Source organism: Rhinopithecus bieti, unplaced genomic scaffold (genome assembly GCF_001698545.2).
Source record: "Rhinopithecus bieti isolate Rb0 unplaced genomic scaffold, ASM169854v2 scaffold_13014, whole genome shotgun sequence".
Classification (NCBI taxonomy): Eukaryota; Metazoa; Chordata; class Mammalia; order Primates; family Cercopithecidae; genus Rhinopithecus; species Rhinopithecus bieti.
The window spans coordinates 987068-1010742 of record NW_016807364.1 but is presented as its reverse complement, the minus strand read 5'-3'; the positions used below and the strand labels follow the sequence as shown (position 1 = coordinate 1010742).

At 42.9% G+C, this 23675-nt stretch overlaps 1 protein-coding gene across 4 annotated transcripts in view; it reads left to right on the top strand.

The window, feature by feature from the left end:
- Window positions 1-23675, top strand: part of JAZF1 (JAZF zinc finger 1) — a 275619-nt gene that overhangs the window by 59274 nt on the left and 192670 nt on the right. The window contains exon 1 of one of the 4 annotated variants that reach the window (XM_017881473.1): window positions 17805-17866. The exons of 2 other annotated variants lie outside the window; for them this stretch is intronic. In XM_017881473.1, coding sequence (XP_017736962.1) covers window positions 17845-17866 — 22 coding nt within the window. In that variant the 5' untranslated portion in view covers window positions 17805-17844. Of the gene's footprint in view, window positions 1-17804; window positions 17867-21940; window positions 22013-23675 lie in introns of those variants that run through there. One more of the 4 variants, XM_017881471.1, reaches the window with a different exon arrangement.

The window sequence follows — 23675 nt, the reverse complement described above, 5'->3', positions numbered from 1 at the left end:
CGTGCCACGAGGAAGCCCAAATGTCCTCCAGAGATGACCCTACCTCCTCCAGTGCGAGCCTTTGTCAAGATGCTCTGTGTCCAAAGCTGCCTGCAGAGTGAGGTTGCGTTAATCTACCACTTACATTTGCATCCTCATTGTTCCCCGCCAAAGTGAGTGAAGACTGTGGCACTAGATGAAGAATAAACAAAGAAAACAACTTCATGTTACTAATATTTCTAAATGATATGTAAATAACTGTACAAAACATAAGAAAAAAGTCACTACAGAAGTCAGATAGGTTTTAGTTTGTTACTATGTCAGTGGTTTGTTAATCAATGTTTATCAAACTGACTCTAACCTGAAGTTTATTCTAGGCAGGGCTGCTGTCCTTGTGGACTTAAATGTATAATGGAATCATAATTATTGCAGAGTGCTGCATGTTAAAATGACTGGTTGGGGGAAGGTGTTATTTACTTGTATTTTCCCCCACAGTTACTACATATTAGTGCATCAAGACAAATAAATGATTATAATTTACTGAGTAAAGTTGCAAGGGTCCTTGGCAATCATCTCACATACATGTACTTAAAGAGAGGCTAGAGGCCGGGCGCGGTGGCTCAAGCCTGTAATCCCAGCACTTTGGGAGGCCGAGACGGGCGGATCACGAGGTCAGGAGATCGAGACCATCCTGACTAACACAGTGAAACCCCGTCTCTACTAAAATACAAAAAAAAACTAGCCGGGCGAGGTGGCGGGCGCCTGTAGTCCCAGCTACTCGGGAGGCTGAGGCGGGAGAATGGCGCAAACCCGGTAGGCGGAGCTTGCAGTGAGCTGAGATCCTGCCACTGCCCTCCAGTCCGTGCGACAGGAGCGAGACTTCGCCTCAAAAAAAAAAAAAAAAAAAAAAAAAAAAAAAAAAGAGAGGCTAAGTACTCCATTTGACTTTGTATTATTACATTGTTAGAAAAAAAAATAAAGTCCTTCCTGCCGAATTGTCAACAAATATATCTTCTTCCAGTTAAAGATATTATTTGACAATTGCATTTAATTTTTTCTCCTTTATTTTCGTGTATTTATTGTCATACATGTCTATGGTCTGTTCTCAGGGTTTCAGGTTGTTGTTGCTTTAGAATTGAAGTTGAGAATTGTTCAGAACAATGGTTGAGCTTTTGGGGGGGCCGGCGGCGGTGCTCAAGCTGTAATCCGCACTTTGGGAGGCCTGAGACGAGGCGGATCATGAGGTCAGGAGATCGAGACCATCCTGGCTAATACAGTGAAACCCCGTCTCTACTAAAAATAACAAAAAAACTTACCGGGCGATGAGGCGGGCGCCTGTAGTCCCAGCTACCTCGGGAGGCGAGACAGGAGAATGGGCGTGAACCGGGAGGCGGAGCCTTGCAGTGAGACTGAGATCCGGCCACTGCACTCCCAGCCTGGGTGGCAGAGGCAAGACTCGTCTCAAAAAAAAAAAAAAAAAAAAAAAAAAAAAAAAAAAAAAAAAAAAGAAAGCTTTGGTGGGTTTTGACAACCCAGAAGAAAAGTGAATCAGCTATGTATTTTCTGATTGACATCTTGTCACTCTGTGTTACTCACTAATGAGTACACGTTAACAATGTCTTAGCATGCCATACTTTCTCTGCCCTTTATCCTCCAGCTTACCCCTCCTGCCCAGCCCTTCCCAAAAAGAAAGCAAGGAACCACAAACATCTCTCCTGCAGTCATCCATTAGGAGAAAGGGCTATACACCGAAATTGAGTGGCTTATTTGCTGTTAAGAGTTTGTTAAACATGTTTTGAAAAAATCGTTTCTGAAGAATTTATTTTTGATGATGCTCTTTTTTTAATCTCTTAGATGTCTTAAGTTTCTCATTCTTTTCCTGTTTTTTTACTTACTTGAGATTAATGCCACCCTGATGTTTTTCAACACTGTAACAGATAAATTGTGCCTGTTTCTTTCTTTTTTTTTCTTTTTTTTTTTTTGAGACAGAGTCTCACTCTGTCACCCTGGCTGGAGTGCAGAGGTGCGATTTCAGCTTACCAAAACCTCCACCTCCTGGGTTCAAGCAATTCTCCTGCCTCAGCCTCCTGAGTAGCTGGGATTACAGGTGCCCACCACCACGGCAGGCTAATTTTGTATTTTAGTAGAGACGAGGTTTCACCATGTTGGCCAGGCTGGTCTCGAACTCCTGACCTCAGGTGATCCACTTGCCTCGGACTCGCAAAGTGCTGGGATTATAGGCGTGAGCCACAGCACCCAACCTATTTCTTTTATATACATAAAATATTGCAATTTGAGGATGGTAACTGCTCAGCCTTCATGTCCTTAGCTTCACATTGTAAGTTCTCATCTTACTGGCTGTGATGGTATTTCATTAATATACAGGATAGTAAAAAATCACACTTTGTTTGCAGAGGCCATGGCATGTTTACTTTTTATTCAATAACAAATTCCTTTCCGAGCGAACAGGGAAGCAGGATTTCTCTTTTGATATTTCATCCAGATCTCTGTTTCTGTTAGGAGGATGATGGTGTCATTTCTGTACTTTGTAGAAGGATTGTGGCATTTTAATTCAAAAGACTTGTGTTCAGATTCCAGCTTGGCCATACACCTGGGTATGTGAGTATAGGGAAGTCACTTACACAGTTTGGCCTCTGTTTTCTCATTTGTGAGTTAAAGACAGATCTGTCTCTTTTGTAAATGCTTTTGGAATGAAGCAGAATTGGGAAAAATAAGAATATTTCCCATACAAGAATGTGAATATTAAATGCTCCATTATAAAAATTATAAATCAGTGTGTGTGTATATTAGTTTTCTTTCATATTTTCATTATAACTGGCAACCCTCAAAGGCTACCTCAAAATAACAAAAGAAACTGAAAGGATTTCTTTGTGCTTCCAATTGTTCTTCTCCCTGTTGTTTGTCTTAAAGGCAGTGGGGCCCCCAGTGGACAAAGTCTTCTAGGATTTGGCCAAAGGGAACAAAAACCCACCCTAACCTTTCGGATTCTCATGTTCCTTGACTCAAGTCGCTTAAGTAAGGTTCTGCTTAAACTTTGTGTGTGTGTGTGTGTGTGTGTGTGTGTGTGTGTGTGTGTGTTTTGCCTGGGATCAGTAGACCACAGAATAGTTTGAAATTTATATCGTGATGTTTTATTTCAGAAAGTCATAAAAGAGAATTTTTTTTTGAGAGGTATTAGTATTTCTTATGCATCAGGACTAACTGATTTAAGAAAGAATTAAGAGTTCCAGCCAGGTGCAATGATTCATGCCTATAATCCCAGCACTTTGGGAGGCCGAGGCGGGTGGATCACCTGAGGTCAGGAGTTCAAGACCAGCTTGACCATCGTGGTGAAACCCTGTCTCTACTAAAAAATAGAATAATTAGCCGGGCATGGTGGCGGTGCCTGCAATCCAGTTACTCAGGAGGCTGAGGCAAGGAGAATTGCTTGAACCCGGAGAGTGGAGATTATGGTGAGCCGAGACCATGCCTCTGCGTTCTAGCCTGGGTGAGAGGGAGACTCCTCCCACCGCCCCCCAAAAAAAAAGTTCCCATAGAGTATCATAATTACAAGTTCAGCAATCGGGGCTCTTTGAAAATCAGGAAGGAAAGAGGTGAATGTCATTTGAAAGAAAGAGGAGTTGCTGTCAAGCACACAGAATAGTATTTACATGTGTGGCTGGCGAGTTCTTCCTTTCCTCAGCTGGGGTGTGCCCTGTGGTCACGTTACAGTAATTCCCCGAATCTGCTCCACACCCTCAAGTCTCCTTAGCGGTACGTCCTCTCTCTTCCAAGGGTTCTACTCCCCAAATAACTCTGGGGCCTTCAGAATCTTACATGTGCAGCTCCCGCATACCCTAGGCCTAGCCAGTTTTGGGTCCTAGAGTGTCTCATTTGTAATCAGAGCCACAGTCTACTGCCATCCCAGCCCTGGTGCCATTGTCCTCTGCCACTTTGTCAGCCTCAAGTCTTTATTCACATTACACACTAGGCTCCAAATCTCTGGTCTTCCTCTTTAACTCCTTGGAAATGTTTTTATTTTTGTGAACTTTCGATCTCATAATTCATGTTCCATCCCAGTGGCTGTGCAGTCTCCTTATTTTCACTTGAGTCAGCATTATATCAACTAAGTACCAAGCACTTTGCTTTGTTCTAGGGGTAAATATGGAAAAGATGGGCTCCCCATCCAGTTTGCTTAAGTAACATAATCCATACTTACACAGGTCCTTTGTTAAATTCAGTTTGCAAGGTGCTGTAGTAATATCTTTAGAAAGTAAATATGAAGGGGTCAAGGACCGAGAGGAGATGCTTGGACACACATGTTTGTGTTGGGATGCTTTCGCATCCTTGTGGGGAGCTGAGGGGAAGTGCTGGACCTGCAGTGGGAGGACCAAGAGGTATAAGGGGAGATGGTAGAACATGTGGGTACAGCACAGGTTAGGGTCCAAGAATGGGCCCATTGTGCTAACGTTACTTCCTTACCTGGTAATGACACTTGCCTGGTCATGGGGTCTCTTCCTGGCCAGAATTATCCAAACTCAGGTGTTTAAAGCTTTCGATCTTTTTGTGTTGATTCTTAGACCTAGCGGGAAATGCCTGAAGCACAGAGGCAGTTAGGTTGCTTCAGGGATAGCCCTGCCTCATGTTCTAAATATATTAGGCAAATTCTCATTCAAGTGAAGATTAGGTTTCACTTATCACAAACAGAAGAGGCTATCTGATCTAGCAAATGAGGGAGTGGGCTTGACACTCTTAAGCTGTCACTCCTGCTAGCAAAGTGAAACATGCTGTTTACAAACATGCCGGGGCAGAGAAAGCTTTCAGCAAGGCACAGCTGAGCCATATTTTTTTCTCTTTAATTCCCAAACTATAAGAGGTATTTATCTTCTGTGAGTCTTACAAAGAAAGCCAGTAACTTTTTCTTATTATTAATTTCCAAATTGCAGATCTATCTATTTAGTTCTGAACTAGTATTTTCAGAGTCCATATTTTCTGTCCTTGGTTTATATCCAAAATGTGCAGTGCCATTGTTGATTCTTATGCAGATTTCACAGTTCCCTTTTGCAGGTTAAAGAAGAGAGAAGGAGAAGGTAAACATGAAAGTAAGGAAGAAATCATGTTTTATTCATGTTATTTGTACATATACAAGATGAACTTCTATAAACATAGGTCATACCACTTTTAGAACTTTTAGATTTGTTGTGAAGCTTAGGAAGAGAACCAGCCCCAATCTTCACTTCTGGATGTGGGAGACACTCCAAAGTGTTCTTGGAAAAGCAAAGCCTCCCACACGCAGAAAGAGAAAATCCTCATATCTCCTGTTGCAGGTTCCTATGTGACAAAGTGTAGATCCTGTCTCTTCCCAGAGAGTCTTTATCAGAGAAAAGAAGCCCATTTTCTTTTGTTCGTTTTAAAGTTCTGGGGTACGTGTGCAGGATATGTAGGTTTGTTACACAGGTAAACGTGTGCCATGGTGGTTTGCTGCACCTATCAACCCATCACCCAGGTATTAAGCCCAGCACACATTAGCTATTTTTCCTGATGCTCTTCCGTCCCCCAGCCCCCATGACTGGCCCCAGTGTGTGTTGTTCCCCTCTCTGTGTCCATGTGTTCAGCTCCCACTTAGAAGTGAGAACATTCAGTGTTTGGTTTTCTGTTCCTGCTTTAGGTTGCTGAGAATAATGGAAGAAGCCCCATTTTCTAAGTGAAAAAGTTATGCATACACAAACATACCTGCACAAATGGTACACTCTGCGGGATAGTCCTAGTAACCAGTATAAGGTCTCACTGCATCACCAGCTGCATTCCTCCTGCTCTCTGCTTCCTAGTCTCGAAGCAGTCTGGGACTCAGGGGTGGGATATTGGGAGTGAGGGTCTTTCCTCAAACACTTTCCCTTCTCTCCATCATCCACTCGACATCTACCATCCCCCACCCCCACCATGCCAGTGCTTGTTCTATATGAATGTTCACTGTATTAGACACACAGGCAGAAATGGCCATCAGAAAGATGATACTTCCTGGCCCCCTCTTCCCCATATCAACTTCTAAAGACTCTTCTCTTTCCTAAGGTCTAGAAAGACCTAAGGGTGACTTCTTTTTTAGGATCTAATGTATGAAGGTGCCATCTATAGAGAAAGGATGGAAAGGAGAGCTGAACCTGAGGTATAGATGTCTTTTTAGCTTTAGAGGACTCAACAGCTAGACCATGTACTAAGTAGATGTAAATATGCTTTATGTATAGCAACCAAGCTTTGCCAAGAATAGGTAGGTAGGTAATTGATGAGGTGCCTGGGAACTCTGGTTACTTTTAATGACAACTGTACCTTTGTTGGTATGAATAATAACACCAGGATGAAAATGATGAATATATTTATCTGAATATATCATAAGAAGGTTTATCTTTTTCATGGGGGCAGTTAGGTAGAGCTTGACAATCTTCTTAGTAAATGTTTATGAAATACTTTTGGGCAAGACCAAAATAGAAATCAAAACTTTCATTTTTCTCTCTCCCTAAACCAAAAGAGAGAGAGACATTGTTTAAAGTTTAAGTTCTAAACCAACACAAAGATAAATAAAAACTATTTTAAAGTCAAGATGGTAACTGACGACCTGTACTTCACATTATAAATAGTACAAAGGTTCATAGTAACTCATGTACTTTTTTTTAGTGGTACAAGTCTCAATCTGACAAATAGATAAAGCAAAATTTACAAGATCTTTGCAACTGTCTTCCAAAACGAATGAAGCCAGACCTTGAAAGGATGAACAGCCCTTATGCAGAGTTATCCATAACAAGTCACACTTACCGTGGAGGTTTACCTGGTCAAGACATCGTTGCTTTTCTCAAGAAGGTAGTGCTGTATCCTGTGTGGTTTCATAAAGCTCTATAATTGGAATAGCCAGACCAAAATTTTCCAAGTCTCCTCTTTTGGCAGTAAACCTGGGCTGCAGAAACATTTTAGTTGTACAAGACATTTAAAACTGTTTATCTCTTACTCCTGTCCACATTGATTTGTTTGTATTCCACGCCTGCCTTCCACAAGCCTATAAAACTTCCCTGAACTATAGTCAGAACTGAGGCTGTGTTCTGTATCTGTATACTTAAACTGAACACTCCTTTTCAATTCCTTAGAAACATTCTCTAAGAAGCATTCAGGTTTCCTTAGAAATCCTGTGCCAGCCCCTACAGGGCTCTTGCTCCTGGTTTGCTCAGGTCTGCATCTAGAGGGGCGCCACCTTCAGAGTCCTTGTCTTTATTTTCTGAATCTCATCAGCTCACCTGCTTTGACACTCTGATATAATGATGCCAAGCTGTATTATTAACTCTTGCTATGTTTCAGATTTTGAAAGTAAGAATGCTTTAACCCAGGTATACCTGAGGCCAGTGCTCCATTCACCTCAACCACTCAACTGTCAAAGAATGTGTAGCACTTTACTGAGTCTGAGCTTACCACTGATTCCTATGTTTTGTTTTCCACGTAGTGATGCACTGCAGCCAGCACCTGAGTTCTGACTGTGTAGTTCTTCACCTTGTCAGCAGACTTGGCTCTGATCATTGCAAAGGTGCCATTGCTTTCTTTTTCAAGCTTTTAAATACTTAGCTTATACGGTATAAGAAAAGATCTAAACATTAGGTTAAAAAATTTAATATCTCAGTTGCCTCAATATTTAAAATGGTTCCCACTTGATAGAAAACATTATTTCGTAAGAATTCTATAGATTTTCCTATATAGATTTTGCCATGTAGCCTTTCATTCTCTACATAGGTATTACCAAGCTCTGTAGCCATTTTTATCTGTGATCCATCTGTTTAGGATAAAGAAAGTTAGCAGTTGCCTTTGGAGTAACTTCCCATAGTCTGTTCTGTTGCACGTGTTTGATAGTTGATTATTCGAGAGGGGATTTTTAGAGGACATTCTTTTTCATCTGTTAGCAATTCCTTACAACAGACAAAGTGTGATATGTCAGATCCTCTTGATTCCATTGTTGCGTCCTCATTCTTTCTCCTTCATTCTTAAGATATTTCATAAGCTTCTGCCTAAGTTTTCTGACTAAAATTTTGCCATATTATTTAGTGATCCAGCGTAAAAGTGAATTGTTGGTTTTGTAGGAAGTAAATTTGACTTGGCGGAACATCACAAGGACAAGTCCTGTGCTGGGAACCCTATTCCTCCCCAGGGCCATCCTCTAAGAAGCACCCAGCGCAGTCTCTTGAATCACTGCAGCCCTTGAAGTGAAAACCTTCAAGGAAGATGTCAGGAATGTGGATATTAACAAAAGATGTCTGCATGATTTTGCTTCAAGTTAGGTATATTATGTTAAATCATCTGCAAATAATATTTTTCCTAGGATGAAGCAATAAATTTGAGAAACTCATGAGTTTCCATGTACCATGAAAACCATCTAAAAGTCAAATTATTATTTTAAAATTTTAAAATGGTTAATAAGTGAAGTTTTTACTGTATAATAGCAAGTTTTCTCTGCACTACAGGGAGAAGTCCATAATGGCAAGGATTTTTGTCTTTATTCTTAATTCACTTTTGCATCCTGAACAATGGCTGGCATTTAATAGACATTTGGTACATATTGGTTGAATGAATAGTTGCCTAATGTTATTCACCAACGCTTAATAGGGTTGTTAAGGCAAAGGAGACATTCTCAATGAGATGCCAAATCCTATCCTTATTCGTGACAATTGATTCTTGCATCTTTACTTGTACATATTAATGATCTGATGCATTGTTGTTAAATTCCCAGGGTGGATGGTTTTGCTTTGTGTCTAAAAGTGGGAATGCAGCAGAATGGAAAGGTAGTGGAGAAGAATGTTGCAACATCTCTACATATTGCCTTCAGCAGATTCAATGGATGCAAGAAGTTTGATTTAGTATTTAATGCTACATGACCCTTAAGAATACAGCCATAGTGTGATTTATGCCTTTTTAGAAATAGCAACAGCATGGTTAAGTTAAATCTACAGGTAATATTCAAGTGAGCTCTTTGGTCTTTGACATTGTTCGAAATCCTCCCCCTTAAACTCTAGTTTTAATGAACAGTTACTCAAGCCTGCCTGAACTCTTGGAAATGGCAACAAGCAATGAAATACCCACAGGTCAAAAAAGGGAGGGTAATGACTACTTGGGTGCTTCCGATTTGGCTGGTGACTATTGCTTTGCAGAAGATAGGTTGCTTGTTTCACATTGAACTTGGGCTTGTTTTGATTAAGTCATTTCCAGAGCTTTGCAGAGCAGTTCCTGAAACCAAACTTTCAAATAAACCAATTAGAAAATACAGAGAATAAACAAACTTCCATTATAATGTCTTCATGATCATCTGAGTTTTAGAATGTAATAGGCTCCATTCAGAAATGGGTCCCTTCACAACTCTGATTAATTCAAAAGCTCTGTTTTGCTGTTTAGTGAAGCTGATAGCCCTGTTTCCCCACTGCATACCCCATGCATCAGGGAAAGAAACAAGCATTGGGGCTGAATCCCAGCCTTCCACAGCTACTTGTTGATGGTACATAGCTGCATGTTTAATTCCTTAGCTATAAAATGGAAAATGTAGTGTCTGTTTTGCAGGGTAATTGTGAGGATTAACTGAAATAATGTAAGTACCCAGCCTGGCCTGGACTAGGTGACAAAGATAGCTTTGTTGCCATCCCCATTAGTTATTTAATGTGTATGTTGCAGCCAGCAGATTGGAGTTCTGAGATGAGAGTGCTCTCCCCACTCTCCCAACCCACGTTCCCATTTCTCTGCTCTTCAGAAGCCTTGCCATGGAGTCTAAGGAAGTGTGTCCCAGACTTTTGCATTTCAGGGGGCAGTAAAATTTTACCAAAAAACTTTATCAGTATGCCAATGGTAACTCTTTATTTTGCCAATGAAAGACATTTTAAAATGTCACCCACTATCCAATATCATTTCACAAAAGAAAGGGTATTTTAATAACCAAACAAGAACATAACCCACAAATAAAGGACCGTCCTTATCAATGTTTCATCCCTTGTGAGAGATCAGAAACAGACCAAGGCCAGCATTAGGAACCACTTTTTCCTACTCCCCAGGCACAAATAAAGATTTTCTTCTTCACCATGGAAGCAACAAGCCATATCCCCAAGTGAGCCACTTTTGGGGCAGCCCCTGAGACCGGCATGGGGCTGGGGTCAGTACGTCTGTTCATTCAGGCTATTTCTCCAGGGACGGGAGAAGGGGCCTCACCCCGCCTGACAAGCCAGCTCAGCTGTTACCATTTAGGGGCCTGAGTCTGTGGTGAGCCCAGAGCTTGGAGATTTTCACCAGCCCTAAATGCCCATAAATTAAAGAGTCTGTTTTTAAACATGGGTAATGGAAAAAGACACACTGGCGAATAGGAGGGAAGGTGTGAAGCCCACTTGGGGCAGCAAATCAAATAAGTTTCTGACCTGATGCAGTGGAAAAGCGAGGTAAGGGGTGCAGAAAGTTTTGTGGTGTAAACCGTTCTGCAGACATCTCCTGACCACTCACCAGTAAGGAGGCGCTGACTCCTCTCCAGTGCCGGTGGCTTCAGGAATACTTAACTAGGTCCTATTCAGGTGAGAGAACATTTAGTAAATGACTACTAGGTATAGAGTTCTGTGTTAGGGGCAAGAAATTGGGTCTATCTATTTTTATAAACATGAAAAAATAGCCTTTGCATGGTGCCTTAGACAGTTACACAAATGATACCTGCACCATTGGTTAGATTCCCCTACACTGAGGAATTCTTATGAGTAGCACATTCTAGGGGGAATGCATTTCCAACATTCATTTTGTGCTTCTGTTAGAGGCGTTGCAGTCACCCAGAGAAACCTGAGCCTTGAGGGAGAAAGCAGCTGGAACAGGTTCAAAACCAGGGCTATTCCAGGGCCACAAGTACCAGGGAATGTCAGTTTGGTACACAAAAGGCTCAGAGCTCTTGTGTCTGCACTGCATTCTCTTATTCTTTTAGTCCTCCTTTGAGAAGGATATTGTAGTAAGAAAAACAGACTGCCTCCACTGCAGCCCACCCTGCTCCAAGGTTTAGGGTAGATGGTTTGGGCTAACTTCGGGCTTTAGAGAAGAATACTTTTGTAGCTTTTATTCCTGTGGAGCATTTCTCCTTAGATTCATCTTTAGAAGCCACCTGTTGCTATTAGCAACAAGATGAGCATGTGAGCCTGGGCATCCAGACCCAGTGGGGCCTCTAGACTTCCTGTAACCTAGGCCTTAAGCTAGAAAGTAAAGGGGCTCTTTATGACCTGGGTGACCATAAGTGTTGGTTTGCCATGGCCAGACCTGGATTATACATTTGTCCTGTTGTCATATTAATAATACTTCCTTTCACTGTGTCCCAATGGTTTGGACAAGGAATTATATGATCCCCTACTTATAATTCATTGACATATAACCTACCCTGGTTTATCAGCACCTTGGCAAAGTTTGGTAACAAGGCTCTGGATAATAACAGTGTGCATTTGGCTAGAGTAACCCCAGCTCTGCCCTAGCTCTCGTGAACCTGTGTTCACTATGGAAAGCTGGTCTAAAATTTAGGGTTTCAGAAACCTGGCCAAAAATCTTTCCATCTCACATCAGTCCAACATCTGCTGCTGCAAGGGCCTTATTGACAAGACTAAATACGCCACCAAACCATAAATGAAGGTTTAAGAGTTGAGGATATAATTTCAAAGTCGAATTTTAAACCCCTGATTGGTTTCTTGACCAATTTTCTGTAGCAAACACGTTAACTGCCAACTTGAGAAAGATATTATGTTTTCAAATGACCTATTTTACTTCTGAAGAATTAAATAATACAGTAGAATGAGGCAGGCCTTGGAGTCAGAACTGGGTTTGAAGCCTGCTTACGCTCTTATTTAGCTGTGCGGACCAAGGCAAGTCAATTTACCTTTTCCTGTGTTTTCATGTTTTATGAGGACAAGCACATCTTTTTCTCACGGTGGTGGTTGTAAAGATTTAGATACGATGTTGCTGTGTGGAGAGCCTATTACCTACACTGAAAATTTTAGTTTAATTTCTCTTTCTTACTCATAGCTTTGAAGAAAGTAGAATAAAGGGTGGACTGGATTGTTGTTAAGTATGAGGACAAATGTTCTTTAACACTATCATTGGTAAGTGGCATTTCTCCAGCAGGGAGGTGACAAAGTAGCTAAACCCCAAGAGGGGAAGAGTGTAACTAAGCCAGGAATAGCCCTGGACACTCACGGTACCATGTGGACATTGTTAGTGGGTCACCAGGTTAGGATTTGGGACTATAGAAAGGTGTTAGGGGACAGAACCATTGTCCTGAGTTTGTCAGACCCAGAGAAGAACTGGGGCTGTAGCTATGGTCAATGCTTCCCTGTGATCAGGGCTTTCTCTTCCTGGAAGAAGCTTGGCTGTCTTTCAAAGAAGGAACTTAGGTCTATGATTCTGCTGGTCATGGTGCTTTAGAAAGTAGTTGGTCTGTGGAATCCTTGCCAAGCACTACAGAGAGTACCCAGTGTCCTGATATGCTTGTTGCCCCCGGTAGATTATAACCTCCTTGAAGGAAACGGTTCTGTCTATGTTTCATGATCTCTCAAGTTGCAGACTCAGGGTATGACATGTAAGATGACAGAAAGTGAGCCCTTTAATCTCTCTGGGAAGCTTAATAAAGATTTTATCATCACTTCCTAACTTCCAAAGCATTCTCTACACTGCATCATTGGTATTTTGCCAGAGATGCAAAATTCATCATGTCCCTCTTCCATTCAGGGTCCTTTGGCTACTTATTGTTGATCACCAACTAGTGTTCTCATACCTGTTTCCTTATCTTCAAAATGATGATAATTATGGGAGGATTGTTTTGAGGTCTAAATGAGTATGTGTGTGTACACACTTGCCCTCACCTGATTATGTATGTGCTTACCTCTAGCTCACCGAAATCCTCCCTTCTCCACCCTCTGACCCAGCCATTCTGAATCTTTTTTCCACTTTTTCACCATGTTTTTTTCCCTCCCTTAGAATTTTTAACATGCTATTCTCTCTTCTTAGACCTCTCTCTCTCTTTTTTTTTTCTTTTTGTGACAGAGTCTCGTTCTGTCACCCAAACTGGAGTGTGGTGGCGTGATTATATCTCACTGCAGCCGCAACCTCCTGGTCTTAAGCAATCCTTCCACCTCAGCCTCCTGAGTAACTGGGACTATAGGCAGTGCCACCATATTCATTTTTACATTTTTTATTTTAATTTTTTTTAGAAATGGGGTCTTGCTGTGCTGCCCAGGCTGGTCTTGAAGTCCTGACCTCAAGCAATCCTCCCACCCTTGGCCTCCCAAAGTGCTAGCATGTCAGGCATGAGCCACTGTGCCCAGCCCTAGATATTTCTTTTACTGCCTCTCCTGACTTTCTGCTATTCTTCCTTAAACTTAAATGTTACCTATTCTAAGAAGCCTTTCCTAATTTTCCAAGCGTAGGGTAATATAGTGTTTTTTCTAGGTGCTCATTTCTTAATGAAGCATTTATATCTGTAGCATCTGTAAGTCCTTAAGGTGGCTTAATTTACCGAGCATTGATTACATTGGGTTGTCATTGTCTGTTTACCTGTCAGCCTCTCTCGTACTAACACTGTCCACTCCATGGTGGCAGGAACCTGTCCATATGGTTCACTTTACCTTAGCGCCTAGCCCAGTGTTGGACTCATTAACACACATTCTAAAATACTGAACAGTATTTCCTAAATGTATGAGTGGATGAATATAGGTTAAGCAGGAATTAAGCTTGGTTGATAAGTGGTTCCAAGTTTCAATATCATGTGTGGAGTAGATTCTTGCTAATTCTTGTATTATGTGTTATTTAGACACTAGGAATCTGGAATTTCAGAATTGACTTCCTAATTCTTCAGATAACCTCTTTTATTTTCTCTTAACACCTTGGTTTTCCTCATGAATGCAAACATAATTGGAAAATTGTTTCGAATTACTTACATCCTTATTTATGATATTTGAAAAACAGCTTTTGTGGGAGCTCAGCTTTGTCCGTAAGAGCAAAAGCTTAGACTTCAGTGAATCTGTCCTTCTGTATATTGGAGAAAGGGAGGTAACTTAGTCATTATCAATTCAAAATTTCTATAGAACTACAATGCTTCACGGCTGGACTCGTTTCTGTCTTCCTTTATGAAGTCCTTGCAAGGCCATTCTAGGCCATGGTAATCTCATCGAGGTGTGAACCTCACAGATGTTGTTTGTACATCCCCTGTCTTAAGTCATTCTTGTATCCCATCATTATTGTATACCATTATTTGTTTTTCCTGTGTGTGTGTCATGTATCCTCATGAAGCACTGACCTCTAGAGAATAAAGACTTCACCTCACATCTCTTTCAATACTGCCAGCTTTATGTAATGTGGTAATTTTTTACAAAGTGAAATGTGGTGGCGCGCACCTGTAATCCCAGCTACTCAGGAGGCTGAGGCACGAGAATTACTTGAACCCGGGCAGCGGAGGTTGCAGGGAGCCAAAATCATGCCATTGCACTCCACCCTGGGTGACAGAGACTCCATCTTAAAACAAACAAACAACAACAAAAGTGAAATATTAAATAAAATCTTCAGATATAATAAGTGAAAAGATAAGACTGACTCCATTTAAAAAATATATCTGCAAAGAAGACTAGAAGGATAGTAAAGGATATTGTAAAATGCACAGCCTGAACTGTGTGTGGATAGTTGATTATGGGTAACTTATTTTTTATAATTTTCTAGATTTTCTACTTTTTCTATAGTCATCTGTTATTTTTGATCAACAAAAAAGTATAAATGTTATTATTTTTTAAAGGAAGAGATTTTCATGCCCTATTTAGCGTCAGAAGCCACAGCTGAACTTGGTTGGCAGATAGGAGCAGATGTTGTTCTAAACTGTCTCATTGCAGCAACATTTATCCATTTGTTAGCACAGTCAGGAGAAGGTGGTGCCAACTGCATTCTTTCGGTGGAAATTTGAAAAGATTTCGTCTGGAAAAGCAGTTAAGGGCAGTGCTACCATGGTGTGTTTTTGAAAGCTATGACTAAGAAGTGGGAAAGTTGCATAATACGGAGAAATTCAGATGAAAACCCAATTTTCTTAACAACTCTCTTAGAAAATATTGTTGTGATAATATTGTTCAACCCTCTCTGATTTGTCCTGAGCATATCCTTAGGTCTTTGAGACTGGGTTTCATAGAAAACACTCTGCAGTGCTTTCTGTGAAGTCGGCAGCTAGGACTCCAGCAGGTGCGGCTCTCATAGCGGTTATCTTTTATTGAGCCTTTTCCCAGTCATTTGTCCATTCACTTGCATTTTCTCATTTAATCTTCACAGCAACCAAGAGAGACAGGTATTCTTCCTTTGTTTGAATTGTACTGAAGAGAAACCTGCCTCCTAACAGAAGTTAGCTAATTTGCTGAAAGTGACCCAGCACTGTCAGGGGCCAGGCCAAATGCTCAGTGAGTGTCTGCTCTGCACCTGAGCCTTCTGCTGGACCCGTGATGAACTGTGGCCCATGTCTCCAGAAAGCCAAAATAACCTCCCTCGGGAGAGAGGATATAAAGAAGCAAAAAGAAACCAAGTGAAGAGTCAGGCGACACATTGGGAGAGCTCTAGAGAGGAGCAAGAGCTGGTCAGGCGGCCCTGCCTGGTGTCCAGTGCCTCTGTCCTCCAACCCTGCCCCACCACCTTGTCTTTGTTTGTCCTACGTCCACACTGCCCTCACCTGCCCCTGACTTCTGCAGGCGGTGGCAGCCTTTCCTGCCCATCTCTGCGCTCCTGCTGCTCCTCCAGCTGTTAGCAACTGGCATTCTCATGTGTGTGTCCTTAGTGTGTGCCGAGTCATCGCTTCTACACATTATCTTACTCATTATTCACAACTCCAACATGAAGTCAGAATTTTCATCCCTGCTTTTCAGAGGAAGAAAACGAGGTTTTGAGAGCTCACAGATCATGTTCAGATGGACAGTTAGGAAGTGATGGGCCTGGGTGTAAATCCCTGTTTTGTCTGATTCCTAAGGCCTGTGACTTTACCTGCTATAAATGTCTTCCTGCACAACTTTATTTGCCCCACACTGCTCATCCTAAAAGATAAAATGCTGCTCTCCCATGGGAGCCTTTCCTGGTATCTCCCGCCAGAACTCTCTCGGCCCATGTCCGCCCCTCGCCACCCCTCCTTTACTTCACAGTGATGGGATCCTGCCCATCTCTTGTTGGATCATGGGCCCTCTGAGGTGCACTAGTATCCCCAGGTGCTTTGAATGCAGCAGGCACTCAGGACCATCTGGGATTCTGCAAGATGGAGGGTTTCTGGCACACCTCCATTACTGAGTAGCTCCAGGGTACAGTTGTGAAGAGAAATTTGTGTGGTTGTGTGTCTCACAACCAGTGAGTTTTAGTAATTCTAAAGAAGCTTTGGGTGCTGGAGAAGAAGAGATGCTCCAGCCAAGGCTGCAGAGACTTGGAGCCACTAGCATGGATGCAGTCGGGGGCGACAAATGCCAGTGTCACTTTCATCAACAGTTCCTTCGCTCACTTCTACCTCTACTGAAAACAGGGAGCTTGGGGTTGAGAAAACGTTTGATGCTTTTGAAATGCTGCAAAATGAAGACCTGGTTGTAGTATGAATATGCGTGTCCATGCTTGCCATGGGGCCACATAAGTGTCATGACACTTGTAACCACAAGATGTCAGTATGGGATCAGTCCTAGGGGTCATAGGCTTCAACTCCTGCGTGCTGGAGTTTCTGAGTCAGGAGGAGGAGGCACCATGGAGGCTGGCTCTCCTCGCCTGTTTCCTTCTGCAGCGGTATTACCCCACAGGCTGCATTTCCGATTCATTTTCCCTGCGCCGTTTTCCATGGGCTCACACCTCATCAGAAAGCTTCTCTTCGTTTTCTCTCTAAGCTTACTTTCCTCACTCCTACTTATGTCCCAAGTCACCTTAGGAATTCCCCCGTTTTGGTGTTATCTCAGCACTCTACTTTAAAAATTTGCAAAAGGATATGTTACAGCATAGTTTTATCTCTTATCTAAGGAGGGTTTTAGGTAGTTCAGCCTGAGAAAAAAATTGTATCTCTGGTAAGAACAGCACTATTGGAATGTTTTTTCTTTTTTGGTAAAAGCTTAACCTATAGGGAAAATAGCTGGAACTCATATTAAGTGAGCAGAGCAAGCAAAAGAGGGAGAAGTGGTGTTCAGGGCAGAACATGTGTCTGTTGAGGCATTTCTGTGCAACATAGGGAGGCTTTTGTAGCCCTCAGAAAGAGGTAAGTATATTGCATCCATTATTCCGATGAAGAAAGATGAATTATAATACCTTTCCTACAGCCAGTTAGCTACTAGTTGGTAAACTAGTGGTATAGCCTGGATTTGGAGTCAGGTCTGTTTGTCCCCAGAGCCTGTGACCCCCAAAAGCCTGGGAGTGTTACTCTTGTCTCTATCATAAAGCAAGGAGGAGCCTTAAGAGTCCATTCAGGAGTTTGCTCAGCAAATATCTCCCCGGAGACCTGGCTACATGAAAGATGCCATGTTGTGAATAATACAGAGACCTATTAAATATATTATTTGCCCTCAAGAAGCTAAATAAAGTCAAGGAGAGGGGTGGGAAAAGACGTGTAAATTCAGCTCAGTATAAATCAATCAGAGGACAGTAACATTTCCATGAAGTGGACGGAGGGGCAGCAAAGCAGAGGGGAAGGGCCACGGTCCAGGGTGAGTTCTGTCCCATCTATGAGCAATTTGTAGGATCAGCCTTCAGTAAATCTACCAAATGAAAAGAGTGTTGCTAAGGTCGCGTTTATCCCAACATTCTGAGATTCTAAGATGGAATTTGAGAAGGGGCATAATCCAAGCCGACAGAGGTTGCTACTCCTACATGCCTTTATCCCCCAGACACGGTAAGATTATGCTTAATCCTCTCTTTAGGTGGTCTACTCCAAGGAGGACAGGTGGAAGCAAGGCAGGAGGTACCGTGTGGCTTGTCAGCACCGGTTCCAGTTTCCCGGCCCATGGCTTAGATGCAGAGGAGAATGGCTTTGAGGCTTCTGGAAAGATTTGGTAGGGAAAATAGCAGAGGGCTTCTGGAGTATAACTTTAGAAGTACTGTGTCAGTATGAAGAACTTGGCAAGGATAAACAGAGGAGCCACAAGGATGACTGAACATTTGAAAAATAAGACCTGAGAGGAGAGGTTAGAGAAACAGGGCTTATGTAACCTGGAGCTGCTCGGAGGTGACTTTGGCAGGCTTCTTCAAGAACAGGACTCTCAGGATCTCTGCACAGGGAGCAATGACTGGCCCTTTTTGTCCATATCAAGTGAGGACAGACTCCAGCTGAACCACGAAAATTTTAGATTTGATCTGTGGAAAAGTTTTCCCCTCGCAGCAGCTGTAAAATGTGGAATACATCATGGAGAGAAGTTTATAGAATTTTCTCTTCTTCCTGTCTTTCAAAAAAAAAAAACCATCAGAACACAGTAGAACCTTTTCATAATTGCGGTGCTGGAGGACAGGCTTAATTTCCCACTATAGAATATTTTGTATTTAGCCTCTGCTGTATTTGGGGGGATGTGACTGGTACAGAGCATATCAGGTTTCTCAGAACAGTGAATCATGTTAGTTATAATAATGGGTTCTGGACAGGATGACCGTACAATTTTTCCCTTAATCTGCAGCACTTTGGAGAGTGAAATGGGGTGCTATTAATAATGATGCCAGGACAACAGGCATAAAGTAACACTGTCCCTGGCAAAGTGTGACATGTAGTCACCCTGATTCTGGGGCAGTCTTTTCAGAGGGATCCTCTTAAAATACAAATCTTGTGTTCTCTCCTGCTTAGACTCTCCTGTGTCTTTCCATTGCACTTAGAATGAAACCCACACTCCCTACAGTGACCTACAAGGGCCTGTGAAAGCTGGCTCCTGCCTTCCCCAGCCTCACCCCCATACTAACTGGACTCTGTGACCATGCACCCAGCACATTTCCACCTCCAGGCCTGTACCCTGCCCAGCTCCTCCTCCAGGCACTGCTTCTCAGTATCCTTGCCCACCCCTATCCTACCCTTGGCCTCGTTGGCTCCTTCTCCCCCTTCCTGTCTTGGCTGGAACATCATCTCCATGGAAAGCCTTTTCCTAACCTCCGTGTTGCTTTTCTTCTTTTCATCTTCCTGCCCGTTTCCTCCATAGAGGTAATTGCTTACCCACTTTGGGAGGCTGAGGCAGGCGGATCACCTGAGATCAGTTCGAGACCTGTCTGGCCAACATGGTAAAACCCTGTCTCTACTAAAATTATAAAAAATTAGCTGGAATTTAATTTTTGGTGGTGGTGGCAGGCACCTGTAATCCCAGCTACTTGGAAGGCTGAGATGCAAGAATTGCTTGAACTCTGTAGGTGGAGGTTGCAGTGAACCGAGATCGTGCCACTGTACTCCAGCCTGGGCGACAGAACGAGACTCTGTCTCAAACAAACAAACAACAACAACAACAACAAAGAAGTAATCGCTTATCATTTGCTGGTCTTTTCCACCAAAATGTACACATCACGAGGGCAGGATTTCACTGGTGAGCCCACAAGTATCTGGCTAGTGCTGCACTCATGTGCCTAGGACATGGCTGCTGGAAAATAGGTGTGGAATGGATGACTCACTGCCTACAGTTCCACCTGGATTAATTCATCTCCTGACTTCCCTGTGCACCCAGAAGGTCTGTGTTTCTAAAATATGAATCAGCTGTATAAGTTTTTTTATTCAACAGAATTGGTTGAACGGCGACATTGTGTACAATCCCATGCTGGAAGAAGCCAAAAACAGCCCTTACTGTTTGAGAACATAGAGTATCTAGCTGAAGAGGAAACAAAACATTAACTGAGTTAAATAATGGCTTTTTTTTTTTGAGACAGAGTCTCGCTGTCACCTAGGCTGGAGTGCAGTGGCTCGATCTTGGCTCACTGTAACCTCTGCCTGCAGGTTCAAGCAATTCTCCTGCCTTAGCCTCCTGAGTAGTTGGGATTACAGGCGCCCACCACCATGCCTGGCTAATTTTTGTATTTTTAGTAGGGATGGGGTTTCACCATATTGGTCAGACTGGTCTCAAACTCCTGACCTCGGGTGATCCACCTGCTTCAGCCTCCCAAAGTGCTGGAATTATAGGTGTGAGCCACTGGGCCTGGCCAGATAATGGCATATTTAACCTAAGTGCCAGTGAAGAGAGCAGAACAGCTGTCACTATCATCCCTTCCCCTGTTCTGTTTCTCTTCCTGGAAGTTACCATCTGACATGGTACACACAGCAATGTGTATTTACTGATGTCCTTATTGACCCTTGTCCTTTCCAGAATGTAAATCCTCTTTTTTTGTTGTTCACTGCCGTATTTCTAGTGCTGAGAACAGTACCTGGCACATAGTAGGTCTTCAGTAAATATTGGTTGAATGAAAGAATGAATGATACACAGGAAAGCAGAGAACGATCCCCTGGGCTGCCTTTTGGACTTTAATAGGCCCTTTAGGGAGGGATTGGGTTTGACTCCACTGAGGAGTGGAGGGAGAGCAATCGAAAATGACATAATGGCATGAGTAAGGGCCGGGGGAGCCGGCAGGTACATGAGGATGATGTGTTTGATCTAGAAAACAAACCAGTAAGCTCTCAGTATTGTTTCTTGAACTCACAAACAATGCCCCCTTGGCTCGTGTCCCCTCATCCTCACTCATTTGGTCTGGGTAAGACCCAAGGCAAAGGTGTCAGGGGAAGGCTGGCTGCCACACACATTCCTTGGTGTTGGCATTAAAACAGCAGAGTGAAAATAACCAGCCTCAGAAACGTGTGGGCAGCCGTGAATGTCCCACTATTCTAGGGATTAAAATTCAGTTTATGGGTTGTTCAGGCCTCTCAGCTCTCTTTCCTCTGAATCCCTATTCTGTTGGATTCCACCACCTGTTTTTAACTCCTTCTGAGGTTGGAAAAGAGGTAAGTAAATGACTTGATGCATCCTCAAGAGCTCCAGGCTGGCCTCAGAGGCATTGCTCCATCAGGAGCCACTGGGGCGAGGGGCATGGGTTTTACCTCTCACCAAGGGCAGCCCAGTGTGCAGCAAAGAAAGGCAGAGGGAAATGGCCAACTGGCTTGGTCTGAAGGCACCAGCAGCTTTCAGCATGCAGTTCACTCCTGCGGGGTTCAGAGGCTCTATAGTGCCCTCATTAAAATGCCGTCACTGTCTGGGGGAGGAGCAGCTACTGTTAGAGGAGGCCTAGCCGAGATGAGGGCCCTGTGGGGTTATAAACATGATGAGATGCCCAGGCCTGTGGTGGGTGTGAGGGGAGAGGCAGGGGCCTGGAGCCTGGGGAGCAGGTGGCACCCAAAGCATCTCCATCGCAGCAGTTATTTTTCGGGGACGATCCTGAGCATGGGCAGGTCCCCTTCGTGGTGCAGGAGCTGACAATACAAAGAGGGCCTGCACAAAAAGGATCCACAGCCTCTGCTGGGACGACGGGATGTTTCAGGCCTGCTGCAAGCACAGCATCCTTATCTAAACACATGCCAGTCCTTTTCTGGAGAAAAGACAAAACAGTGTCTGAGTATAGTTTTTACAGTTTCAAAGTATTATATAGTTTATTATAAAATATTTCATAAATATTTTTAACATAACAGAAAATAATGCCATAGGCACCCATTGTGTATTTAGCATCTTTAACATGTATCTCAGAGCGTCAGTTCCCTAATTATTTTAAACAAATTTTTTATTTTAGAAAAAAATCGCAAAGATAGTACAGTTCTTATATATTCCCATGCCCAGTTTTCCCTATTATTAATGTCTTACATTAGTATAGTCTATTTGTTACAATTAATGAACCAAATTGATGCATTGTTTGCTATTCTTTATTCAGATTTCCTTAGTTTCCCCTTAATGTCCCTTTTTTCTTCCAGGATCCTATATTACCATTTAGGCACTATGCCTCCTTAAGCTTATCTTGGTTGTCTCAGTTCAGTTCCCTAATGTTTAAAATGGAATGATACCATCTTTCCCACGTGGTTGTTGGACTTGCCCAAGAAAAGGTATGCAGAGGTGCTTCGAGGACTGTAAAGCTCTGTCAGTAGCTCTCAAACTTGAGCTGCATCAGAATTTTTAGCATGGGACTTGTTAAAATGTAGGTTGCACTGCCCCCTACCCCTAAACACACACACACACACAGCACACAGTTTCTGCTTTTGCTAGGTCTAGGAAGTGGCAGGGGCTGAGAATTTGGCAGGATCCTGGGGGTTGCTGGTCCAGGACCGTACTTTAAACCACTGCTCTCTGCAAATGTAAGGGTTGATCTTGTTGAGTGGGTGAGCCCATCATCTTTATGCCACTCCCTTCCCAATAACAGACTGTGTTTCCAGAGAACACAATTTCCTGTTTACTTCTGTTCTAGAAACTCCTTGAAGACTGTCTCACAACCCCAAAGTAGAGAGACATTCAGTTGTCTAACACCCAGATTTATTACTTCTGGCTAGGACCCATATATTAGTCTATTTCCATGCTGCTGTTAAAGATGTACCCAAGACTGGGCAATTTACAAAAGAAAGAAGTTTAATGAACTTACAGTTCCACGTGGCTGTGGAAGTCTCACACTCATGGTGGAAGGCAAGGAGGAGCAAGTTATGTCTTACATGGATGGCAGCAGGCAAAGAGAGAGAGAGCTTGTGCAGGGAAACTCCCCTTTTTAAAACTATCAGATCTTTTGAGACTTATTATCACAGGAACAGCATGGGAAGGACTTGCCCCCATGATTCAATTACCTACCACAACACATGGGAATTCAAGATGAGATTTGGGTGGGGACACAGCCAAACCATACCAACCCATAAGATGGTTCACCAGAAATGGAGAGAGAACCCCTGCTTGTGTTACTGTCACAATGCCATTTGTGTTACTGTTCAATGGCTTGGATGATGGGAGGGTTACTAGGAACCAGTAGCCAGTGCTTTCTTAAGAAAACCAAATGCAATTGGCATTTTCCTTATTCCTTTGCTTTGTCTGTTAAGAAAGAAGTATCTTGGCCAGGTGCGGTGGCTCAAGCCTGTAATCCCAGCACTTTGGGAGGCCGAGACGGGCGGATCACGAGGTCAGGAGATCGAGACCATCGTGGCTAACGTGGTGAAACCCCGTCTCTACTAAAAAAATACAAAAATCTAGCCAGGCGAGGTGGCGGGCGCCTGTAGTCCCAGCTACTTGGGAGGCTGTGGCAGGAGAATGGCGTGAACCCGGGAGGTGGAGCTTGCAGTGAGCTGAGATCCGGCCACTGCACTCCAGCCTGGGCGAGAGAGCGAGACTCTGTCTCAAAAAAAAAAAAAAAAAGAAAGAAAGAAATATCTTAACTGGCAGTAGCTGAAGAAAGCTTGCATTTCCCCCCTCATGTAGTTTTAGTATAGCATCTATTTGGATGGCTGTTGGAAGCCTGGATTTTAAACCACTGCATTTTTACAGCTGTAGAATCCAGTGCCTCCGCTGATTTAACTAGCAGCCATGGGTTTGTTTTCTGGCCTAGGTCTGCCACTGGTTGCTTTTGGAAAATTTTATCTTGGGCCTATTTCTAAGAAAGTGTTACTGTAATTTTTATTTAGATATTGATGGCAGTCTGTTCTTTTTGCCAACCACACCCTAATTCTGAATAGTAGTGGACACATGGTGGATAATTCATATACTTAAGCCATGAAGATTAAAGGTAGCTGAGTG